Source organism: Ursus maritimus, unplaced genomic scaffold (assembly GCF_017311325.1).
Source record: "Ursus maritimus isolate PB19 unplaced genomic scaffold, ASM1731132v1 scaffold_7, whole genome shotgun sequence".
NCBI lineage: Eukaryota > Metazoa > Chordata > Mammalia > Carnivora > Ursidae > Ursus > Ursus maritimus.
In genome coordinates this window covers 31957150-31976108 of record NW_024426885.1, presented here as the reverse complement: position 1 = coordinate 31976108, position 18959 = coordinate 31957150, and the positions used below count along the sequence as shown (strand labels likewise).

At 48.0% G+C, this 18959-nt stretch overlaps 1 protein-coding gene across 3 annotated transcripts in view; it reads right to left on the bottom strand.

Annotated features, from left to right (window-relative positions):
* SORBS1 (sorbin and SH3 domain containing 1) overlaps nucleotides 1-18959 on the bottom strand; it is a 223274-nt gene that overhangs the window by 32942 nt on the left and 171373 nt on the right. For 2 of the 3 annotated variants that reach the window (XM_040623927.1, XM_040623928.1), the window contains 3 exons: nucleotides 13637-13686; nucleotides 4526-4698; nucleotides 1791-1876 (listed from right to left, as the gene is read on the bottom strand). In XM_040623927.1, the coding sequence (XP_040479861.1) occupies nucleotides 1791-1876; nucleotides 4526-4698; nucleotides 13637-13686 (309 nt within the window). Of the gene's footprint in view, nucleotides 1-1790; nucleotides 1877-2519; nucleotides 3993-4525; nucleotides 4699-13636; nucleotides 13687-17645; nucleotides 17748-18310; nucleotides 18377-18959 lie in introns of all 3 variants that reach the window. The other variant, XM_040623929.1, reaches the window with a different exon arrangement.

Below are 18959 nucleotides of genomic sequence, written 5' to 3'. Positions count from 1 at the left end.
CAAGTCACTTCCGCCCTGGAGTCCTTCCCTGGCCAAAACAAGGGGGCTTGGCTAGAGGACTACTAATGTCCCTTTCAGGACTGACATGTTCTCATTTTCTGAAAGGCCATGATCATCAATATTCATAATAAAGCATCTGCAAAGAGAGCTGTCAGGACTGACACTGCCTGAGCTGGAAGTGTGAGTTTTTCCTGTAGCAGTAGGGAGGGAGTGCTGCAGGAGGCTGCTGCGCCCCTGGGGCTCGGGCCACGGTTAAAGATCAGTGAAAGTGGACAGCGAAGGGAGCGAAGCTCCCAACCCAGTGCTTGGGTCGGACCTCAGCAAATCCATCGTCCCCACAGTTTAACCACAGAAGCCAAATACCATGAATAAAGACACAACATTTTTTAGGATCTGTGAGCCAGTGTTATTCAGGGAAGAAGCCGTTCCTCTTCTGAACGTAACTCGTAATATAGCAATTGCTAAACCAACTAAGTAAAATACGCCTCTTGTGGGGTAGGCATGATTCTATCACAATGCCTTCCACGTTGGACCCTAGTATTTGTACTAAGGAGATGGAATGTCATCTTCTTTCACCTTACATAGCTGGGAACCTCGGTGACAGCAACTAGAAACGAAACGGTCTGTGGCCTGATGGACACTCACTGTGAGTTTTCCACCTGTTCTTACAAATAAGGTTGCACGTCACGTGCTTCCTTCTTTCTTTCCCTAGACAGATACAGACTTAATGAATACTGTCTGTATTATGCCTGCGGGGGGGTGGGGAGAGAGCTACGGTCTTTTTGTCTCAGCAGCAGCAGACTGTTATCATCTAGCCCCACTCAAGGTCAGCCCTACCCTAAATCCTTAAGGAAAATCCACCTCAACTCTGAAACCACTCAACAGAACGGAACATAGGAAAGGGGCTTCAGGCTTTACAGGGAAAGGGACAGAGCTGTGCACACATGGGCACACTCTCCTCCTGTCACCAGGGTCAAAGGAATTCTTCCGCCTCCTAACTTGATACAGGGAAATGGTCATTGGAGCTGCTTTTATCTACAGGACCCTTTCTCCTGGGAATGCAAAGTCCAGAGAGCATGCCTCCAAACACCACTTTATCACAACAGAAGCTTGTGATTTTGCCCCTTTAGCTGATATGTAGAACTGCCTCTTCCGAAATCCCAAGAGAGCACGCTCCTTCCCCGGCCGTGTCAGGCATTCCACTGCCGTGTAGACATTTCAGCCGCTGCTAGAAAAGGTGCGTGTCCTGAAGGTCTTGGTGGGGGTTTCCCAGCATCTATGGGGGGGGGGAATCTCTTCTTCTTCTGAGTTAAAGGCAACTTCTTCAAATTGTTTTATAAAATGTACCATGGTGGTCATTATTTATTATTTTTCAGTTTCCTTTCTCCTGCTGCACCCTCCCTAATGGGAGTTGTGCTTTGTGCCAACAGAGGGGTGGGCAGGACTGGGGAAATATGTAGAGAATAAGGCAGCGGCGGTTGGGGAGGAGATGAGCAAGTGGAGCCAACTCTGGGTCCCCTCGCATGGCACTGAATGCAGTGGTGAACCTTCCCTGCAGTGATGCTAGTGGGACTTGGCATTTAGAACCTAGTGTCTGTGGGGACATCAGTCCTACTTTTTGGAGAAGTGGAACAATTGAGCTTATGCCACATAAAAAACCATTTGTGAAGACGCCAATCTTTGCTTCCCATTGCTAGGTCATGCCACCTCTCTGACCAACGTCTAGAATGTTTGCTTCCTTCATATTTTTATCTGCCTAAGAGCTAAGAGATTTTAAAGATGGCATTTACCTCTTTATCATCATGACGCCTCCGAATAAATTCTTCTGTGGATTCCAAATAATCAGCAGGTATAAAATGTCTTGGTGATTCTGAATCTTCAAAACAACAAAGTAGAATTAACACATGCAAAGATTTAGTGGGAAACCAGGTTGGGATAAGATTTCACCCTTCATCCATTATCAATATCAAGTTTTCACAGTCGTGGATTATTGACCAATACTCAAATTCTGAAGAACAAATCCCTCCCCGCCAACTTTTTGGATTTACTTGTAAGCCAGTTTAATACAAAGAAAACTAATCAGAAGGCAAAAGGTGAGCAGAGACAGGACCCTCTTTGCAAAGTGTCCCTCCTAAGAGGCGTGCAGGATCTTACAGGGACACACCGCACACTCACACACACAGGGCCACTGGGAGAGGCTGCCTCTCAAAAAACTGCGGGGTGACTGAGGATTGGTGTGAACTCCAAGGGGTTCAAGAGTTCAAATGGACGAATTTCTCAGCTGAGCTAAACGGCCAATTTTTCTTTCGAAACAGTTTGGTGGTTAGTCTAAATGACATGGGGGGCTTTGTTTTTAAAGAAGTGCAGCCACTACGAGCCATGATTAATTGCAAAGCAAAACAAACAGAAAACAAAGGACAGACCAGAAAATGAGCACCAAGGGCACACAGGAAGAGGGGACAGAGCAAGCAAGGTGGAGAGACGGGTGAGGTGAGACTGGGCAAATACACAAATGCCACCTCCGAGGGATGTTCCCAGTTCACTTTGTGGGTTGTTGTTCCTGTCCAGGCCAGGGTCTGAGTACGGCATCGAGTTGCCATTATGAAAGGCCCTCAGGCAGTCCTCTGGGACTGCGGGTCTCCCCTCAGGGGGCTCCGAGATCCGGCTCAGCCTCGCCATGGTGTGTCGGGAAGACAGGCGTTTGGGAACCGAGGGCTTCCCCCCAGAGGGGGTCTCGTCTTGATGGGGCTGGCTGGGGAGGTCTGGCTTCTGGCCTGCCAGGGGGGCTGAGAAGTCACCAGGGGGAGGCTGCCTGGGGTGGTACTGGAGGGGCTTTTTCAACCGGAAAGGGAGGGGGCTCATTAGGTAGATGTTCCTGAGAAGTGTGCTCCTGTCCCCCCTGAGATCTGGACGCCAGTCGGGCTGTCTGGACGTCTGCTGCTGCTCGTGCTTCCGGATGGTGGTGAAGCGGGTGTACGAGGCCGGGCAGGTGCCCTTGCACTTGGTGAGACGGTGCTTGGGAAAATCTCCATGGACACTGCTGCTGCTGCCCTCTCTGCTGTCGCTGGAGACGTTTGAACAGTGGTCTAGCTCGTCAGAGCAGGCAGAGAGGGGCTCGGAAGGCACGAGGCCCCTGAAGCCCAAGGTGGGCTCAGCCACGTTGCTACATGTCGGGGCGGCGTAGAGCCCCCCCGGGTTCATCCGGTCCATCTCCCGGGGCCGGAGCTTGGTTGACTCCAGGAGGGACTCAGCCGAGCGGGCTGAGGTCAGGCCAGTCCGGGACAGTGCAGGCGTGGGGGACTTGCTCAGCCTCCCAGACAGGTCCAGCGACGGCATGGACCGGGACCGCTGAATCAGCTGCTCGAACGCTGTGACACGAGAGGAGACGGTGTGCTTAGGGATGTGCTCCGAGCCCTCCTGGCTGGGGCCCAGCTCGCCCCTGGCCAACGCCAGGCTGCTCCTTTCAAAGTGGGAGGCGAGATCTCGCACGCTCGAGGAGATGGAGCCCAGGAAGAGGCCAGCTCGGTTGATCTGGTGCATGTCCCGGTAGAACATGGTGAACTGCAGGCCGGCCCTTCTGGAGAGAGGGCAGGGCCTCCTGGCACTGGTGCCGCACTCCTGCAGGCTCACGGTGCTGCTCGACTTGCTGTCCCAATCCCGCCGGGAGCGCGTGAGCAGGTTCTCGATGCTCCCCCCAACTCGGAGGGGGAGACCTCTTTTGGGATCATTCAAAGACAGTGAAACACAAAGGTTCTCACAGCTCTGAGCCTTTTCTGCCGGCAATAAGACACTCTTCTGTTCCTGCAAAAGAGTGCTGGGAGCAGAGAGCCTGGGTTTGAATTTGGAGGGAAGGATTTCCGAAATGCAGGCTTTTGCAGCGGACAGGGGTTTCTTGTGCTTACACACGGGACCTAATGCATTGCTAGTGCTAACCGTTCGGCTAGGAACTGAAGATGAAGAAATCATGTGAGCATTCCCACCTTTACGATCCACTGGAAAGCATGCAGAATAAAATAAACAGACCCATTAGGTTAAAGCTGAAAGCTGCTTAAAAAATAAATAAATAAAAGGAGAGGTCACATGCTCATTTGTCATAAGGGGTTTTGTTTTTGTTTTTGTTTTTTAATTTCCAGTCGATGTCCGGAAGCAAAATAATTTGTGCTGCAAAGCAGGTGCAAAGATGCAACGAAAAATGGCTACCCTGCTGGAGTTACGAAAAGCTAAGGCTCAGCTATGTTCTAAGAAAAGGGAATCAGAACAAAAAAAGAGAGAGATGCTTTAGGGAGAGCAAGGTTGGGGTTCAAAGGAAGGGAAACTAATACCAGAAAGAAAAATGGCCGGTGAAAAACTGGGGGAGGGGGCTCAGAGGGCTCAAAGGCCTGGAAATGGACCTGTACAAGGCAAAGGATATCCCAGTAGCTGGAAGTCACCCACTGCCGACACCCCGACACTGGGCCTGTACGGGCGAGAGGCATCTGGATAACCGTGTGGCTGGGCCAGAGCCCTGCAGGCTTCCCCCAGTTACCTTTAGTGGAAGCTGAGCTGGAGGGTCGCTTAAGCCCACTCAGGCCCTGGAGAGGGATGTCTCCACCTTCCAAGACGCTTTTATAAATCTGCCTCTCGTTCTCCAAGCTAGCGAGATCCCCAGGAGCCCCATCTGATTCCCTCTTCACCGCGTGGAAGTTGGAAGAATAGATACTAAAGACAACGTAATTTTAAAAGAGAGAAGAGAGGGGGAAAAAAGAATGGGACTTAGAATGTTCGACATTTTTCTCAAAAGCACATTACCACCTGAGGACAAGCAGCATACTTTTTGGCATCCTAATCAAGCACTGGTTTTTCTAGAGGGCATTCTTTTTTTTTTTTTTTAAAGATTTTATTTATTTATTCGACAGAGATAGAGACAGCCAGCGAGAGAGGGAACACAAGCAGGGGGAGTGGGAGAGGAAGAAGCAGGCTCATAGAGGAGGAGCCTGATGTGGGGCTCGATCCCGGAACGCCGGGATCACGCCCTGAGCCGAAGGCAGACGCTTAACCGCTGTGCCACCCAGGCGCCCCATCTAGAGGGCATTCTTAGTTAGAGTTCTCGGACAAGACAAGCCCGAGGGTGGCCCCAAATGCTCAGCGAAAGTGCTGAGATGACTGCATTTGCTTTAAAAGAGTAACTCCTTGGGGGACCTGGGCGGCTCAGTCGGCTGAGCACCTGCCTTTGGCTCAGGTCACGATCTCAGGGTCCTAGGATTGGGCTCCTGGGATCGAGCCCCGCGTCAGGCTCCCTGCTCAGCAGGGAGCCTGCTTCTCCCTCTCTCTCTGACCCTCCCCCACCCCATTCATGTACACTCACTCTCTTTCTCAAATAAATAAATAAAATCTTAAAAAAAAAAAAGATGAAAGAGTAACTCTGAGAAACTCTGCCTGGGGAGGGTGGGCTGGGACGCAGGGGTGTGGAGGGCAGGGAGGCTGCTGGGGGCCCAGCGGCTGCACCCAAGACGGCGCAGCCCAGGATGTGAGTGGAGCCTGATAGGTCGCCAGCCGGAGCTGGTGACTTCAAGTCTACCACTTGGATTATTTTTCTGGGTTATTCTTCACAAGCACTTTGGCTGATGAAGCACTGAAGTCAACCATTTGCCTGGGTCTCCAGGAAAATCACCCACCAAGTGAAAGTGGAACCTGGGATCCTATATGCCATTATCATCCCAGCCACATGTCACACCAGCTTCCTTCGAAATTCATGGTCAGAACCTTATGACATGCAATAGGAGTATAACTATGGCTCGTTCACATCTTTCATTTATTTTTATCTTGTTGAAATTCTAGGTATTTTTGCAAGTTACCACAAATCCTTTTAGGAATGAGGTGGGGCGCAGAAAAAATTAAGAGCACTTACTCACTGAGCCCCTCCCTTCCCCTAATCCCGGTTTTCTACGCCTTCACCCACTGACACACGGAGACACACAGACACACACACACTCAGATAAGCGAACAACCCCCTTCCCACAGAAGTACTCAGGCCTCTGCTCGGCTGCTTTTCAGTCCTACCGAACTCAGTTTACTGGTATCAGTATGGATTCTTTCAGCTCTGGAGATGTAAACGGCTTGACAGAATTTCTCTATCCCAATATTTTATGATGAATAATATCAAGTGTATAGAAAAACCTAAGTAATTATACTAGTGAACCCCCACATATTGTGGACCCCCAGATTTGACACAGAACACCGGGCTGCCTTTGCTGTATCACACATCTATCCATCTCCTTCCCTCTCCCCATCCCTCCATGATGGGATTTTTCCTACATTTCACACGGTCTCTCAGTTCCCACGGTCACAGATAATGGCAACAACTCTGCACAACATGCTGAGATGTCCTATGTGGGAGGCTTGACCACCTTTCTCTCTTCAATCCTCACGAACAATCCTACGTTCCCCATTTTTGGACGAGGGAAGGAGGCACCGAGAGATCCGGACACTTGTCGAAGCAGGCACTGTCCATGGACGGCAGGGCTGGAACTTGAGCCGTGTTGCTGGGCACCGCACAGCACCCCCAGCTGAGCATTTCCCCACGAGTGAGGAGGCAGTGCCTTCCGAGAGCCCAGGCTTGCACACTGCAGGATGCCTAAGGATGCTCAGCTCCGTCACTGCCAGGCCCCAGAGCCCAGGAGTCAGAAGTGGAAAGGAGGAGGAGCCTCTGGGAGAACCGGGAATGTGTCCACCCCAGGGCGGGTGAGTCCCCTGAGCAACAGCACCGCTTCCAGCCCCAGGCAGCCACCACTTCCCAGCCGCTCTCCCATGTGCCCGCCGCTGCCTTTCAGGGCTTTCCATCCTCCATCTCAGGGGACTGCTTGGGGGGTCAGGGATCCCCCTGGTCCCTTCTCATTCTCTCTGGCCTAAGTCAGGGGTTCAAATACTTTCCCCCTCTTCTCAGCCTAGACAGAACATTACTGAACATTTAAGGGGAAAGCAGACCAACTCATAAAGCTGAGACCATAAAAGCATGTAAGTGAACGGAGTCTTAGAGAGGAGAAACCTCCAGAAGGGGCCGGACGGGGCAAGCCTCTTTCCCTAGGCCGTACCCTTATTGGCAGGGGCCCACGAGAGGGTCCACGAATACACCCAATAAATATTTGTTGGATGAATACGAGGTCACATTTTCTGAAAGTAAAACTGGCACAATGATCTGATTAAGGAAATGCTTGATTCATGAAATGTTTAGAAATTCTTCCACAAGAATTTCATCACATTCACTTAGGCTCCTGATGTCAGTGACCATGGAGCCCTCAGAACGGTGGAAAACAGGGAGACTGCAGGGAATTAGCACGGCGCAGGCCCAGGCTGGCTGGCCTTACTGGAGCCCTGGCTCCTGATCAGAGGTGTCCACTCCCACCCCTGGAGACGGAGGCGTGGCTTCACCGGGCTCAGAGGCCTGGGACAAGGGCTGCCACCCACACAACTTTTGCTCTCCCGCTTCTACCTGTAGGGGTGCTTGAAGATGCCCCCCCCCAACCTCCTGATTGATAAAAGCATCAACTCCAGCCAGGGCGCAGGAGGACCCTTAAAGGTGACTTGCAACATTGTGGCACTATATGCTAACTTCAATCAACGTAAGCTCATCTAAAGGGACTTTAACTTTGAAGTTTGTAATTAAAGATAAATCTGCCCCTTATCTCAGTTTCCCTTTCAGAGCCTGCCCTCGCTTTCATTGCATTTTCTGATTCTGTCCTTCAGTTCACGTTGCTCCTTTTTATACAATCTCAACTTCTAAAAAATCCATGTATGGGTGCCATTTAGCCTTGCCAACCAACTGCTGTGGTGAGGGGAGAGTCTCTTTCTTCATTTGGTCATGACTCTCGGCCACACCCAGCTGCCTGACTTCACACCTCCCCTACCTCAGCACTTGTCAGAAATCCCCTCCCACCTGCGGCCACCCCACTTTCTGGCTTCATTCCATCCATTATCACCATTTTGTCCTGCTTCCCCACCAGAACGACAAACCAGCACTCAGGAAACCTCTCAGAATGGATTTGCTATAGCTAATTGTTTTCTTTCTGATACCTAAGCCAACATGCTTTTTCCAGATGGGCAACACTTCCCAACTGAGCCCCTCCTTAGTTAAAAACACATCTCCAAGCTCTGGAACAGTGTTTTCAAATGTATCCTCGCCATCACATCTCCTAATGTTGGAAAGACAGAGACCATCTGTCCCACTGTACCTGGGGGAAACTGAGGACAGTTGCTGAAGGCAACTGCCTAAGGTCACAAGTTGTTGGGTCTCTGCCGTGTTCAAATAGATCAGACGGGACGAGAAAAGCGGCGGGACTGATGAGAAAGGCCCAGTCAGCACTGGCAGCTACTGATTCTGTAAGAGAACAGGCCACGTTCAGCACTGGTGCTCAGCTCTCGGCAGCCTAGGCTGAGCCAGTTTCCAGTTCAAAGACACCAGGCCAGGAGGAGACAGAGCAGACAAGTCGCCCTCTGTCTAAGATGCAAAGGGGGCCGAGTTTCAAAGGGATTCAACAAAAACACACTCGCTGGAAGAATAAAGTGAGAGAATGGAGTGATTCTCTTAGGGCCAGCCGTTTGCAACCGTGTCACCAGGTGGGCTCTGGAGGACTCCAGCTGGACTCCAATGAGCAATGCACATCAGCTAAGGATAACCCACTCTGTTTGACAACTTGGAAACAACCTGTTTCTCAAGTTCTTTTATCTGTAAAACCAACCGGTACGGTAAGACTGTCCAAGAAATCCACCTTCAAATCTGTTATCACATAGACCTTCCTTTTAAGCTCCAGATGCACACATTCGACTACCTTCTGGACACCTCCGCCTGGGTATTCTGCAGGCATCTTAAACCCCACATGCCCCAAACCAAACCCAGCTCTGTTCCTCTGTCTCCCATCGCCCAAGCCAGAAGGCCCAGCAAATCAACCCCTTTCTCCCTCTCCTTGTTCCCCAAGCCTAACCGGTCACCACGTACTGCTTACTCCCTGTCCTGACCCAGTGCACATCAGTCCCTTCCCTCAACCTCCCCGGCCACCACCTCTCCACTGCTCACCGACGCCTCTGCAGTAAGCACACCCTCACTCCTGCCTCTGCAGCCCTGACTCCCTCCAGTCATTCTGCAAATCACTGCTACTGATATTTCTACAAAAGATCTCATGAGGTCACTCCACTGCTCACTTTATTTGCTCAAATATTTATTGAGTCCTAGTAAGTGTGAATCACTCTCCTAGGTGGAGCTTCAACAAGGAACAAAACAGACAAAAAATTCGAGTCGTGGAATTCACTGTCCACAACCATAAGTTGTTTTCAGCAAGAGAAAAAAAAAAAAAGTAACTGCTTTTAACTGTGGCTTTGGGGGAGGGAGTCTAGGAAATCTGGGGAGGGTGGTTTCATCTTTAGCCTTTGCACTGTGAGAAGAAAATGATCTTTTAGATTTATAATATGTGACTGTCATTCCTTCTCTCCTGGGTCCCGTCACTGCGTTCATCACACAGGATTTTAACTGTGATCTACAAGTCTGTGTCCCCAGAATACTCTGAGCCTCTTGAGGGCAGGCGGTTTATCTTATTAATTTTTGCATGCCTGGTGCCTAGCACTGCCTTTCAATAAATATTAGAATTAAGGATTCTATAAAATCAAATGCTCTCATGGAGATTTCTGAGAAATGAAAATTACATGTTCAAGGCCCAGTGGAGTCTCTAAAGTTTCATTTAGTTCTTCAGGTAATGATTTGTTTTGATCTTAGGTTAAGAGAAAGGTGCCTGGGTGGCTCAGTTGGTTGAGTGTCTGCCTTCCGCTCGGGTCATGATCCCAGGGTCCAGGGACCAAGCCCCGCATCGGTCTCCCTGCTCGGCGGGGGAGCCTGTTTCTCCTTCTGTCTCTGCCATTCCCCCTGCTTGTGCTCTCTGGCTCTCTCTGGAAAAAAAAAAGGTTTTTTTAGGTTTTTTTTGTTTTGTTTTTTTGTTTTTTTAAGGAAAAAGCTTGCTCTTGAACGCCACTTGCTGGCCAAATAGAGGAAAACTCTTCGGTCCAGCAAAAAAAAAAAAAAAAAGTATGAGCGCTAACCCATGCTGAAATGCCAACGATGAAAATGAGTCATCTTCAGAGCCGATTTGAGATAACTCTGGGGAAATAAAATACAAAATTGGACACTGTGATTGCAAGCATAAAAAAAATTTTTTTGAGAGAAGGACTGGTAGTTCTACTGGGATATTGAGATTATGGGTAAATTTCCTCCTCTCTATACCTCCATTCTTTTAACACTGCGATGTGTAATCATGGTAATGAATAAAATTCTAAAACTGTAAGTCCGTCTAAGATACGAAGGTGGATTTAACACAACTTCTCCAGTGACCACTTTTTTTTTTTTTTTTAATCACAATGTTTTCGAACCTGGGTCGTTCCTGTGTCTTCTCCTTCAATCCTTGGGGTTAAGTCCAGTCTTGCCAACGTTTCTTTCAACGCGTCCTTCCCAACCACCCAGTGAGAGGGGCCAGATTCAGTCTGCAGGTTGCCGACCTCAGTGCTGAGCGCGCTGGATGCTAGTTACTTCAGACTCACAGGCGCATTCATCTAGTCAGCAAATGTTTGCTGTGCACTTCCCTGGGTGTCAGGCTCCCCGCCAATTTCAAATATGGAAAAACCTTACTTCCTCGTTTGAACAAACTGGAAGAAAACCCCGCCTGCCTTACTGAAAAATCCCCAACCAGTAGAATAGCAGGAGGATAAAACGCAGCTATTCCTGCCAAATAGTTCATGAGAGTCAGGCTACGGCTGAAACACAGAGGTCTTTGGAGACCCATTTCAAGGACATAAGTAAGAGTGCTTGATAAATTAACACAGCAAATATCTTTGGGTCCGCAAATACTCAGAATGTCTGAAAGCAATTTGCTCTTATTTTAAGCAGTCTGTTAGGTCCCTCCGATCCTGCTAACACAGTATTGCACATAGTTACTTAGGTTGTTTTTTAAAGTACTCAAAAACCAGTGAACTGCAGCACGTTTTCTGTGAATTTCCTGCCCCATTCTGAATCAGGACGGTGCAGACGAGAGCCAACCACTAACACCGTCCCCTGGCCTAGAACTCAATTGTTCCTCCTCCAGCTATAGCTCTGCCCCGTAACAGCTGCGGAATCATGGGCATCACACTGCCTTAATGCACCTGTTTCCTCACCTATAAAATGGGGATCAAAAACAACGCTCGATCCTGGAATGGTGAAAGGACGACATGAGGGAGTACATACGACGCTAAGCGCAGGGCCTGGCGCATAGTAAAAGTCCATTAAGTCATTAGCATTATTTCATTCAAGACCTGCACTCCTGACTCCGACAGCCCAGGGGCACTGCTTTCTCTTTTGAATACATTTATAATTTATTTTAATTCTTATTTTATTTTTTTTAAAGATTTTATTTATTTATTTGACAGAGAGAGAGAGACAGCCAGTGAGAGAGGGAACACAAGCAGGGGGAGTGGGAGAGGAAGAAGCAGGTTCCCAGCAGAGGAGCCTGATGCGGGGCTCGATCCCAGGACCCTGGGATCACACCGTGAACCGAAGGCAGACGCTCAACAACTGAGCCACCCAGGCACCCCTAATTCTTATTTATTTTATTAACTTATTATATTGATTGATTACATCCCTGGGGACCCAAACCCGAATACTTTTAATCTTTGGTCTCCTTCATTCATTTGCCACTTTGCCTCCTCATTTACCAACATTTTTGCGGTTGTGAGTTTTGCTGCCAAAACTACCAAGGGACTTTATCTTATGCTCCTCCGGTAATACTGAGCATAGTGCCTTCGATCCAGTAAGAACTCACTAAGTGAACTGACTAAGGAATTCACCCAGCCAGCCACCAGAAGCAACCTTTCCTGTCCCGTGCACTCTGGGGGGATGGGGAAAGGAAAGGGGGCCGAGGGAGGAGACCAGGCAGAAGGGTTAACACTGGGCAAACCTAAAAACAGGATTGTACGGGTAGGGAGAGATCTGGAGCAACAGTGGGCAGTAAGGACTGTCCAAGTGACAAACAGGTGGCCTCAGGGACCAAGGAGAGTTTGCAGGGAGCTCTGGCCTTTATCTGCAGGCAGCCTAAGATCATCTGGTGGACTTCACTTCTGAAAGCACATCTCTGGGGACCTAGAGGAGATGTGACTTGTCATCCTTGCAGCTGAAGGCACAGTTCAACTAGCTCCTTAAAGAGAATGAGCCTCAGAGCCCAGAGTGGAGGGAGATCAGGAAGGGGTCCAGATGCTAGATCTGAGCTTTGATGTCTGTCACATTGCTGGCCTGATGACCGACCCCACAGGAGGCACAAGACTTAATGTCTGCACTTTTCCCAAGACGGACTGTCCCCTAAGGCAGGTGACTTCCCTTCTAGCTGCTGTTCTAATATATCTTCTCAATTTCTTCTTATCCTGGGGTAAATTGATCACAATCATTAATACACATATTTACAGAAGAAAAATGAAGAGAATGGATCTAGCTAGAGATTTGTTCACAATGCTCAAAGAATTAAGATGTTTCCAATTTTCCACCGAAATCCCAGCTGACTGACTTTCAAATGAAACTCCTCTTGCTGAATGCATTCTTTGGCAAGGTAGGTAGGACATTCCCAAGTGACCACAACATTTGCCAAAAATTCCATAAACTCAGCATTCCAATCAAGCCAGGCTTCTATCTGAAGAGGTGGATTTTGCTCATTGTGGGTTTCCCCAACCCCAACGGAACAGGCAACAGTCGTGCCTTTGCTCCTCATCATACTTCCAAGACTGAGATCTAGATATGATGCTGACAAGAAGCCGTTCCCACCAGAACAAGCTCCCAATTCCACTGGGTACACCAGGTACTATGGAGAGGCAGCCCTTGCCTTCAGGGAGTTTCTAATTTATCAGCAGTTATAAAAATACATGAGTAGGAGTCAGGTATCCAGTCACAGAAGTGCCATAAGAGGTTTTAACATTAAATTGGGTACAAGGAAGCTCAGCACCTATTTATATGAACTCAGTGCTCTCTATGTAGGACAGGGGTAGGGGACAGCACTGAGACATTTCAATGGGGATAATGGCCACATGGCCAAGTACTGAGAAAAGCAACCTGGCACAGGGAGTGGGATGGTCTGGAGAGGGGAAAAGAGGCTGGTGGTGACTCCACGGAGTGAGTGGAGTGATCACGTGTCACCCAGGCAGGATCTTGATTGGTATGAGAAATAAACCCACATCTCTCAGCATCAGTCGAGTCAGCCCCCTCTTGGCCCCATCTTTCCCTGTGACAGGAGCCGCCTGAGGACCCAACCCCACCATCCTCCCATCATTATACCCAGCGCAGCCTGTCTCAGTCACACGTCCCATCCAAGAACCATCAAATGAGGTGAGCCTGGATTCCAAACTCAGACATACTCACATTCTAAAGGTAAAGATGCCAACACAGGTAAAAGCTTCTCAAAGGTAATAGGAATCGTTGCAAAATTAATTAGGAGAAGGAGCAGAAAACAGAAGAAAAGTAATTTGAGGACGATGATTAAATTGCTACTTATCACTAAAGCCTACGAGACTGATACAAATAAAACATACTCGGATCCAACACACAAGGCTCTTCCCATTTCTGACATGAATACATCAAGCCATGAATGCGGTGGCAACTTACTATCCAGGAAGCTCTGAAGAAATTTCCGGGCTGGGGCTGACTGCCGAGCTCTGTACGTGTCAAAAAAAAAAAAAAAAAGAAAGAAAGAAAGAAAAGAATGTAGGTCATTTATTTTGCATCAGATGTTCCAAGTCAAGGGGGAAAGAGAGCAGCCCCTTTCCTTTCCTGATACAGCCAAGGACCCTTGGGAGATGGGGCCCTTGGCTGGAAAGGTCTCAGTGCCGGAGGATTTCTGGGCCAGCGGGCACTCTTGCTCTCTGGGTGCGGTGGAAGATAGCCCCCTAGCTTAGCCTTATCTTTCATATAAATATAGACCCGCGAGGTGGATAGCCCACCATCTGGCCAACATGCATTAGTGACGTGAACAAGACAACACCGCCTTCATTAGCTTATCCCCACTACTCAGAGCCCCTGGCCAAGCCCACCAGAGACTCCTTCATGCACCCCAGATGCCACATCCAGAGAGAGGGTCACCCGACACCTTAGGTACAGAAAATACAAAAATGCACTTGAAAAGACCACACTGTATTTAGATCATTTGTTTACCCCTGCAGACTTAGAATGTGGAAATGGGGAGAAAAGCAGTTTCACAAAACCTAGGAGTGGGGAGCATTTTATAAAATCACAGGCCACTATGCAAAAGAAAGAAAACCATCAAGAGCTACATGCAGAGAAAAGGCAACATAATTAAGTAGTTTAAGGTTTCTGTTGTTGTCTTGGAGAAAAAAAGGGCAAAAGGCTCAATATATTTTTTAAAAATAATGTGGTAATAAGGTTAACTTTTAAAGATACTCCTATCTCTAACAACGATCACTTCAAGGAAAAGACGCTACCTGAGAAGAGATATTGGGGGAAAGAAGAGAAACAGCGGGAGAAAAGGCAGATTGTCCAAGAGGGAGGAGAAGCAACATTCATTGGGGCTCACCCACCTGGTCCCCTACCTGCCAAACACCCCGCTGGATCCTCTCACTTTGGAGGGCGCCTCTGTCCCAGGATGAGGACTCTACTCTTCCCCACCCCCAGGTGCCTGCCATTATTCCTCAGAGAAGGCAGCACTCTTACCCCCATGTTCATCCTTCCAGCCCTCTTGCCCACACTGGTGTCACCTGCCCATCTCCCACCTTGGCACCTGTCTTATTCTGGGTCTTCATCCACTTTGAGGATGATGTCCTGGTCTCCATCTGGGAAAACTTTTGTGTGACCCTGCAGAGTCCTCTGGGAACAACCCCCTCCCTGCCTTCTTTCTTTCCTTCCTTCCACAATCACATGTTTTCAATCAGGGCTGTACCCCAGGTGGATCCCCGGATGCTTCCCCACTCTAGCTCCTAGCAACCTCCAAGGTTTTTAGAAACCTCCTGGTTATCAAATCCACTGACCTTCCCTCTGAGTCTACTTTTGGGGACCTCTCTGGCACACCAGCTAGTTGTCATACTTCCTCTTCTTGTTCCACCACTCACTGCCTCCTACTTCCTCTCCTTCCTCTCCTGCTCCATGTCATCCAGCATCCCAGTGGGTAGTTGTTGCTCCCGGCCTTCCTGTCCTTCAATCTTCCATCTGCTCCCAGGGCTTCAGCCGTCACTTCTCTTCAGGTGACTCCAACTGACGTTGTATGTAGGCCCCTTCCTCTCTTAGGAGACCTAGTCTTAGATTTCCAGCTTTCTACTGGATAGACAGCCAACACTTCAAGAATGAATCACCTAAAACTAACTCCATCTTACCATTGCACGGATTTTCTCCCCATCTTTCTCACATGACATACTGATGTCCTCATCTTTCCAGCTTCCTGGCCAAAACCCAAGTTGTTTCTGTCCCCATTCCATCCCCCAATTCTTTGTTCTTCACACCAATTAAAATGTCCCATTGCAATTTCCTCTGTGAGCGTTCTCACAGCCACCCCTCCCCCGCTTCGTGCTGACGCTACTGGAGTGTGGGCTCTCATCACTCCATGCCTGGACCACCACAATAGCCTCCTTGCCCTCTGCACCTCCAACTGGAAGTTCTCCTTTCAACCCAGCCTCTCTAGAGTGGGGACACCGACCTTCCTAAAACAACTCCTGAACCACATCATCGGGCTATGGACAAAACCATCTCCTAACTGTATTTTCTGAGCCTCTACAATCCAGTGTCAACCCTCTTTCCCACACCTACCTATCCAATTTTCTATTATAGCTGAATCTTCTACTTTATTCCTTAAACACATGCTAAACACGATCATTTTTTGTGCTCTTTTCGTGCCTCACATGGATGCCTCCGATTTCTACCACGTACCTCCACTGCACCCAGCCTTTAAGGTCCTGGCTAACTCCCCTGAGAAGTCTTCCCTACTTCTCCACGAGATCACTCTTCCTCCAGGCACTAAGAGCCCATACCATTCTTTCAGCTCTTTGCAGGCACTGCTGTGTACTGTTGGAGATCTTTTATTTATGAGTGTGCTTAAACGGTCACGTTTCTGAAGGCAAAGTTCATTGTTTCGGGCTGATGTAAAGCCTCTCTCAGCATGCCCCATACCTATTAGGGACTAATGGGGAACATGTAACTGAACCAATGTGAAGACGACTCATTCATGCATCAGACCCTTCTTGGTGCCCATCTTGCTCTGGGTAGGAGCCCAGGTACCGGAAGCTGTCTCTAACCTCAGGGAGGCCTCAGTGATTTCAGTAATTCTCCAGCTGCCTTCCATCCTTGCATATGTTACAAAGCTGTTCTTATTAGACTACTTTGAAAAGTGACCCCTGATTCATTTTATGACCTGTAGTCTTAGCATTCCTGTCCTGCCCCGGAGCACTTTAGGACTTACCTGCCATTAGTTCTCACTCTTGAACTAGCTCAGACCTTCTATCCCACAGTGGCTACAGTTGCTTCTAGTCTCTGCCCTGGCTGAAACTGAGCACCCCCTTTCCCTGCTCCACGACCTACCTGCCTTGACTGTGCGCACTGTGGCTCACCTTTGTGCCTGCCTCAAGTTCTGAAGAGGGGCCTGGATTCGCAAACCCCAGCTTCCCTGATCTGCCTGCAGTTCCTCAGTGTCTGACCTTATCTCAGCCTGCCTTGGCTGCTGCCATAACCCCCTGGGTTCTTCGCTCCTTTCTTCCCTGGCTTGAGGGTCCAGCAGTCAAGACTTTTCATAACCTGAGTCACTCATGCTGGCAGTCTGACCCTCCTTGTCTTAGTTCTGCTTAAATAGAACACGTTCCATGGCATTTTCCACTTTTCCTGCCACAGTCTGTGGACCTTCCTAGCCTCTTCAGCAGTGTCTGCCTGTCTTTTTTATTTTCTGTGAAGATACCCTTTCCTTGTAAAAGTCCCTTTTGTTTTGTCAGGAAGTCCTGGGGACGGGTCTCCAAATACTTGGTACTATTCTTCCCCTTAGGGACCTGTTTACCTTGGACTCTCTCTCTGACATAACCCCCTTTAAAAATGTCAATACAGGTTGAGTTTCAAATGCTTGTTTGTAGCCAGGCTGTCTGGTCTCTGGAGTGCATTTTTTCATTGAGAACTTTCTGACCTTTCAAATGACAAATACAACTACTCTGCCAGTGCCATGCACGTAAGAGGCACTCAAATCACCACCACTGTGTTTCTGAAAATGATCTCTGAGGTTGGTATCTCCCAGGGCTGCAAAAAAAGACAAGGGAATTGCCCCCAAAAATGGCTCCCAGAAAATCTGGAGAAGATATACGGAGCCAAAGGACAGGAAGTTATAAGGGCCACCTCCAGAGAGCAGAGAAAGAGAATGACAAGGGGGTGGCGTCGTTTAAATCACCAGGCACCCTGCATATATTTGAAAAACTCCCTTTAAGGAAGATGCCAAGCTCAAAAGAAATCCAAGCAAAAATTAGGTTGGGGGGCGGGGGGAGAGGAATTGAAAACAGGAGTCAGAAAGCCATGCAGCTTATAAAAACCCAGCATAACCATTCATTGCCTTGACTACATCGAAACCAGAGAACAGAGAAGAAAACAAAACTGAGCTGGAAGAGGAACCAACAGCGTGAGAAAAAGTAGGAAATACCTGGGACAAGTTTGCACTGGGTGCTTTATTAAGCATCTCCGTGTTTCCTAAGTGTGCCTCTAACTCTGCTGGGCAGAGGTTGAGATCTTTTTCTAGATTAGTCTGGTTCAAGAAAGAAAAGACGGGAAAGAATGTTTTAGTTTAAAGGACAGGCAGAAAGAATGGAAGGTTAAGTTTGAAAAATGAATTTGTTTAGTGCTATGCTTTAATAAGGCAAAGATGGCATGACCGAACACAAGAGCTCACTAGAAATCAGGTGAAGACGTGAAAACAGAGAATGCAACATTAGGCAGAGAAAATATAAATCCTGAAGTCATCAGAGCTTCAAAAGTCTATTCTACTTGCTAGAGAGAACTACAAACACCACGGAAACCTACCTTTCGTGAGAGACCTATTTTTTCTCTTTTCAGAGTATAGTGACTGTGACAAATAGGACATGTCAGGAGAATAAGGCATTGCCTTAAAAACCTCTCAACATTAGTAGAAGTAGAGACTTTGTTAAATAGTTTTATCACCAAGCCAAAAGAAAAAAAAAGTTATCAAGTTTAAAAAAAAAAAGTGATTTAAGAAAATAAAAGAAAAAAAGAAAAAAACCCACAACACACTCACACTAACCAGGCTAGAGAACACACACACAGCCCACGGAGGAGGCACAGCAGAATTACCTTTCTATCCTCTCTAGGAAGGATAGAGCAGTCTCCAGGAGTATAATCCCATATCTTTTTGGGAGGCTGACGGGAAGCAGAGGAGGAAATGAAGAAATGAGCATAAAGACATAAAGACAAACATGGAGACTGGCTCAAACAAAGAGGGGCACGCTAGGAGAACCGTATCAACACAGAGAAGTGAACTCAAAGCACAGGGAGTGGACACTCGGCCTCCTGAGGAGGCTGCCTAGGGAGGGACTCGGCAGAATTTAGGAGGTGGAAACATTAACTGGGAAGTTTCTACGTCTACGTCTCAAGAGTAAGTTATTATTGGATTCTAAACATTGAAAACGTAAAAAAAAAAAAAAAGAAAGAAAAGAAAGAAAAGAAAAAAACAAGAAAAAAAGCATTAACACCAATTTGAACAAAAATAAAGACTTTAAAATTCCTTTTTTTTTTTTTTTAATTGAAGTATAGGTGACATACATCCTCACTGTTGTTTTCAAACTAAGACTGACACCGACATTCTACATTTTTGAAGCAGTCTTCTCCAAGGCAAAATTCATTAAATGTGACTTTGGATTTGGCCAGGGGAGGGTAAAATGGAACTGAATGTGCTTTCTGTGGTTTGTGGCAATAAAATCCAGGTACAAAATGGGTGTCCAAT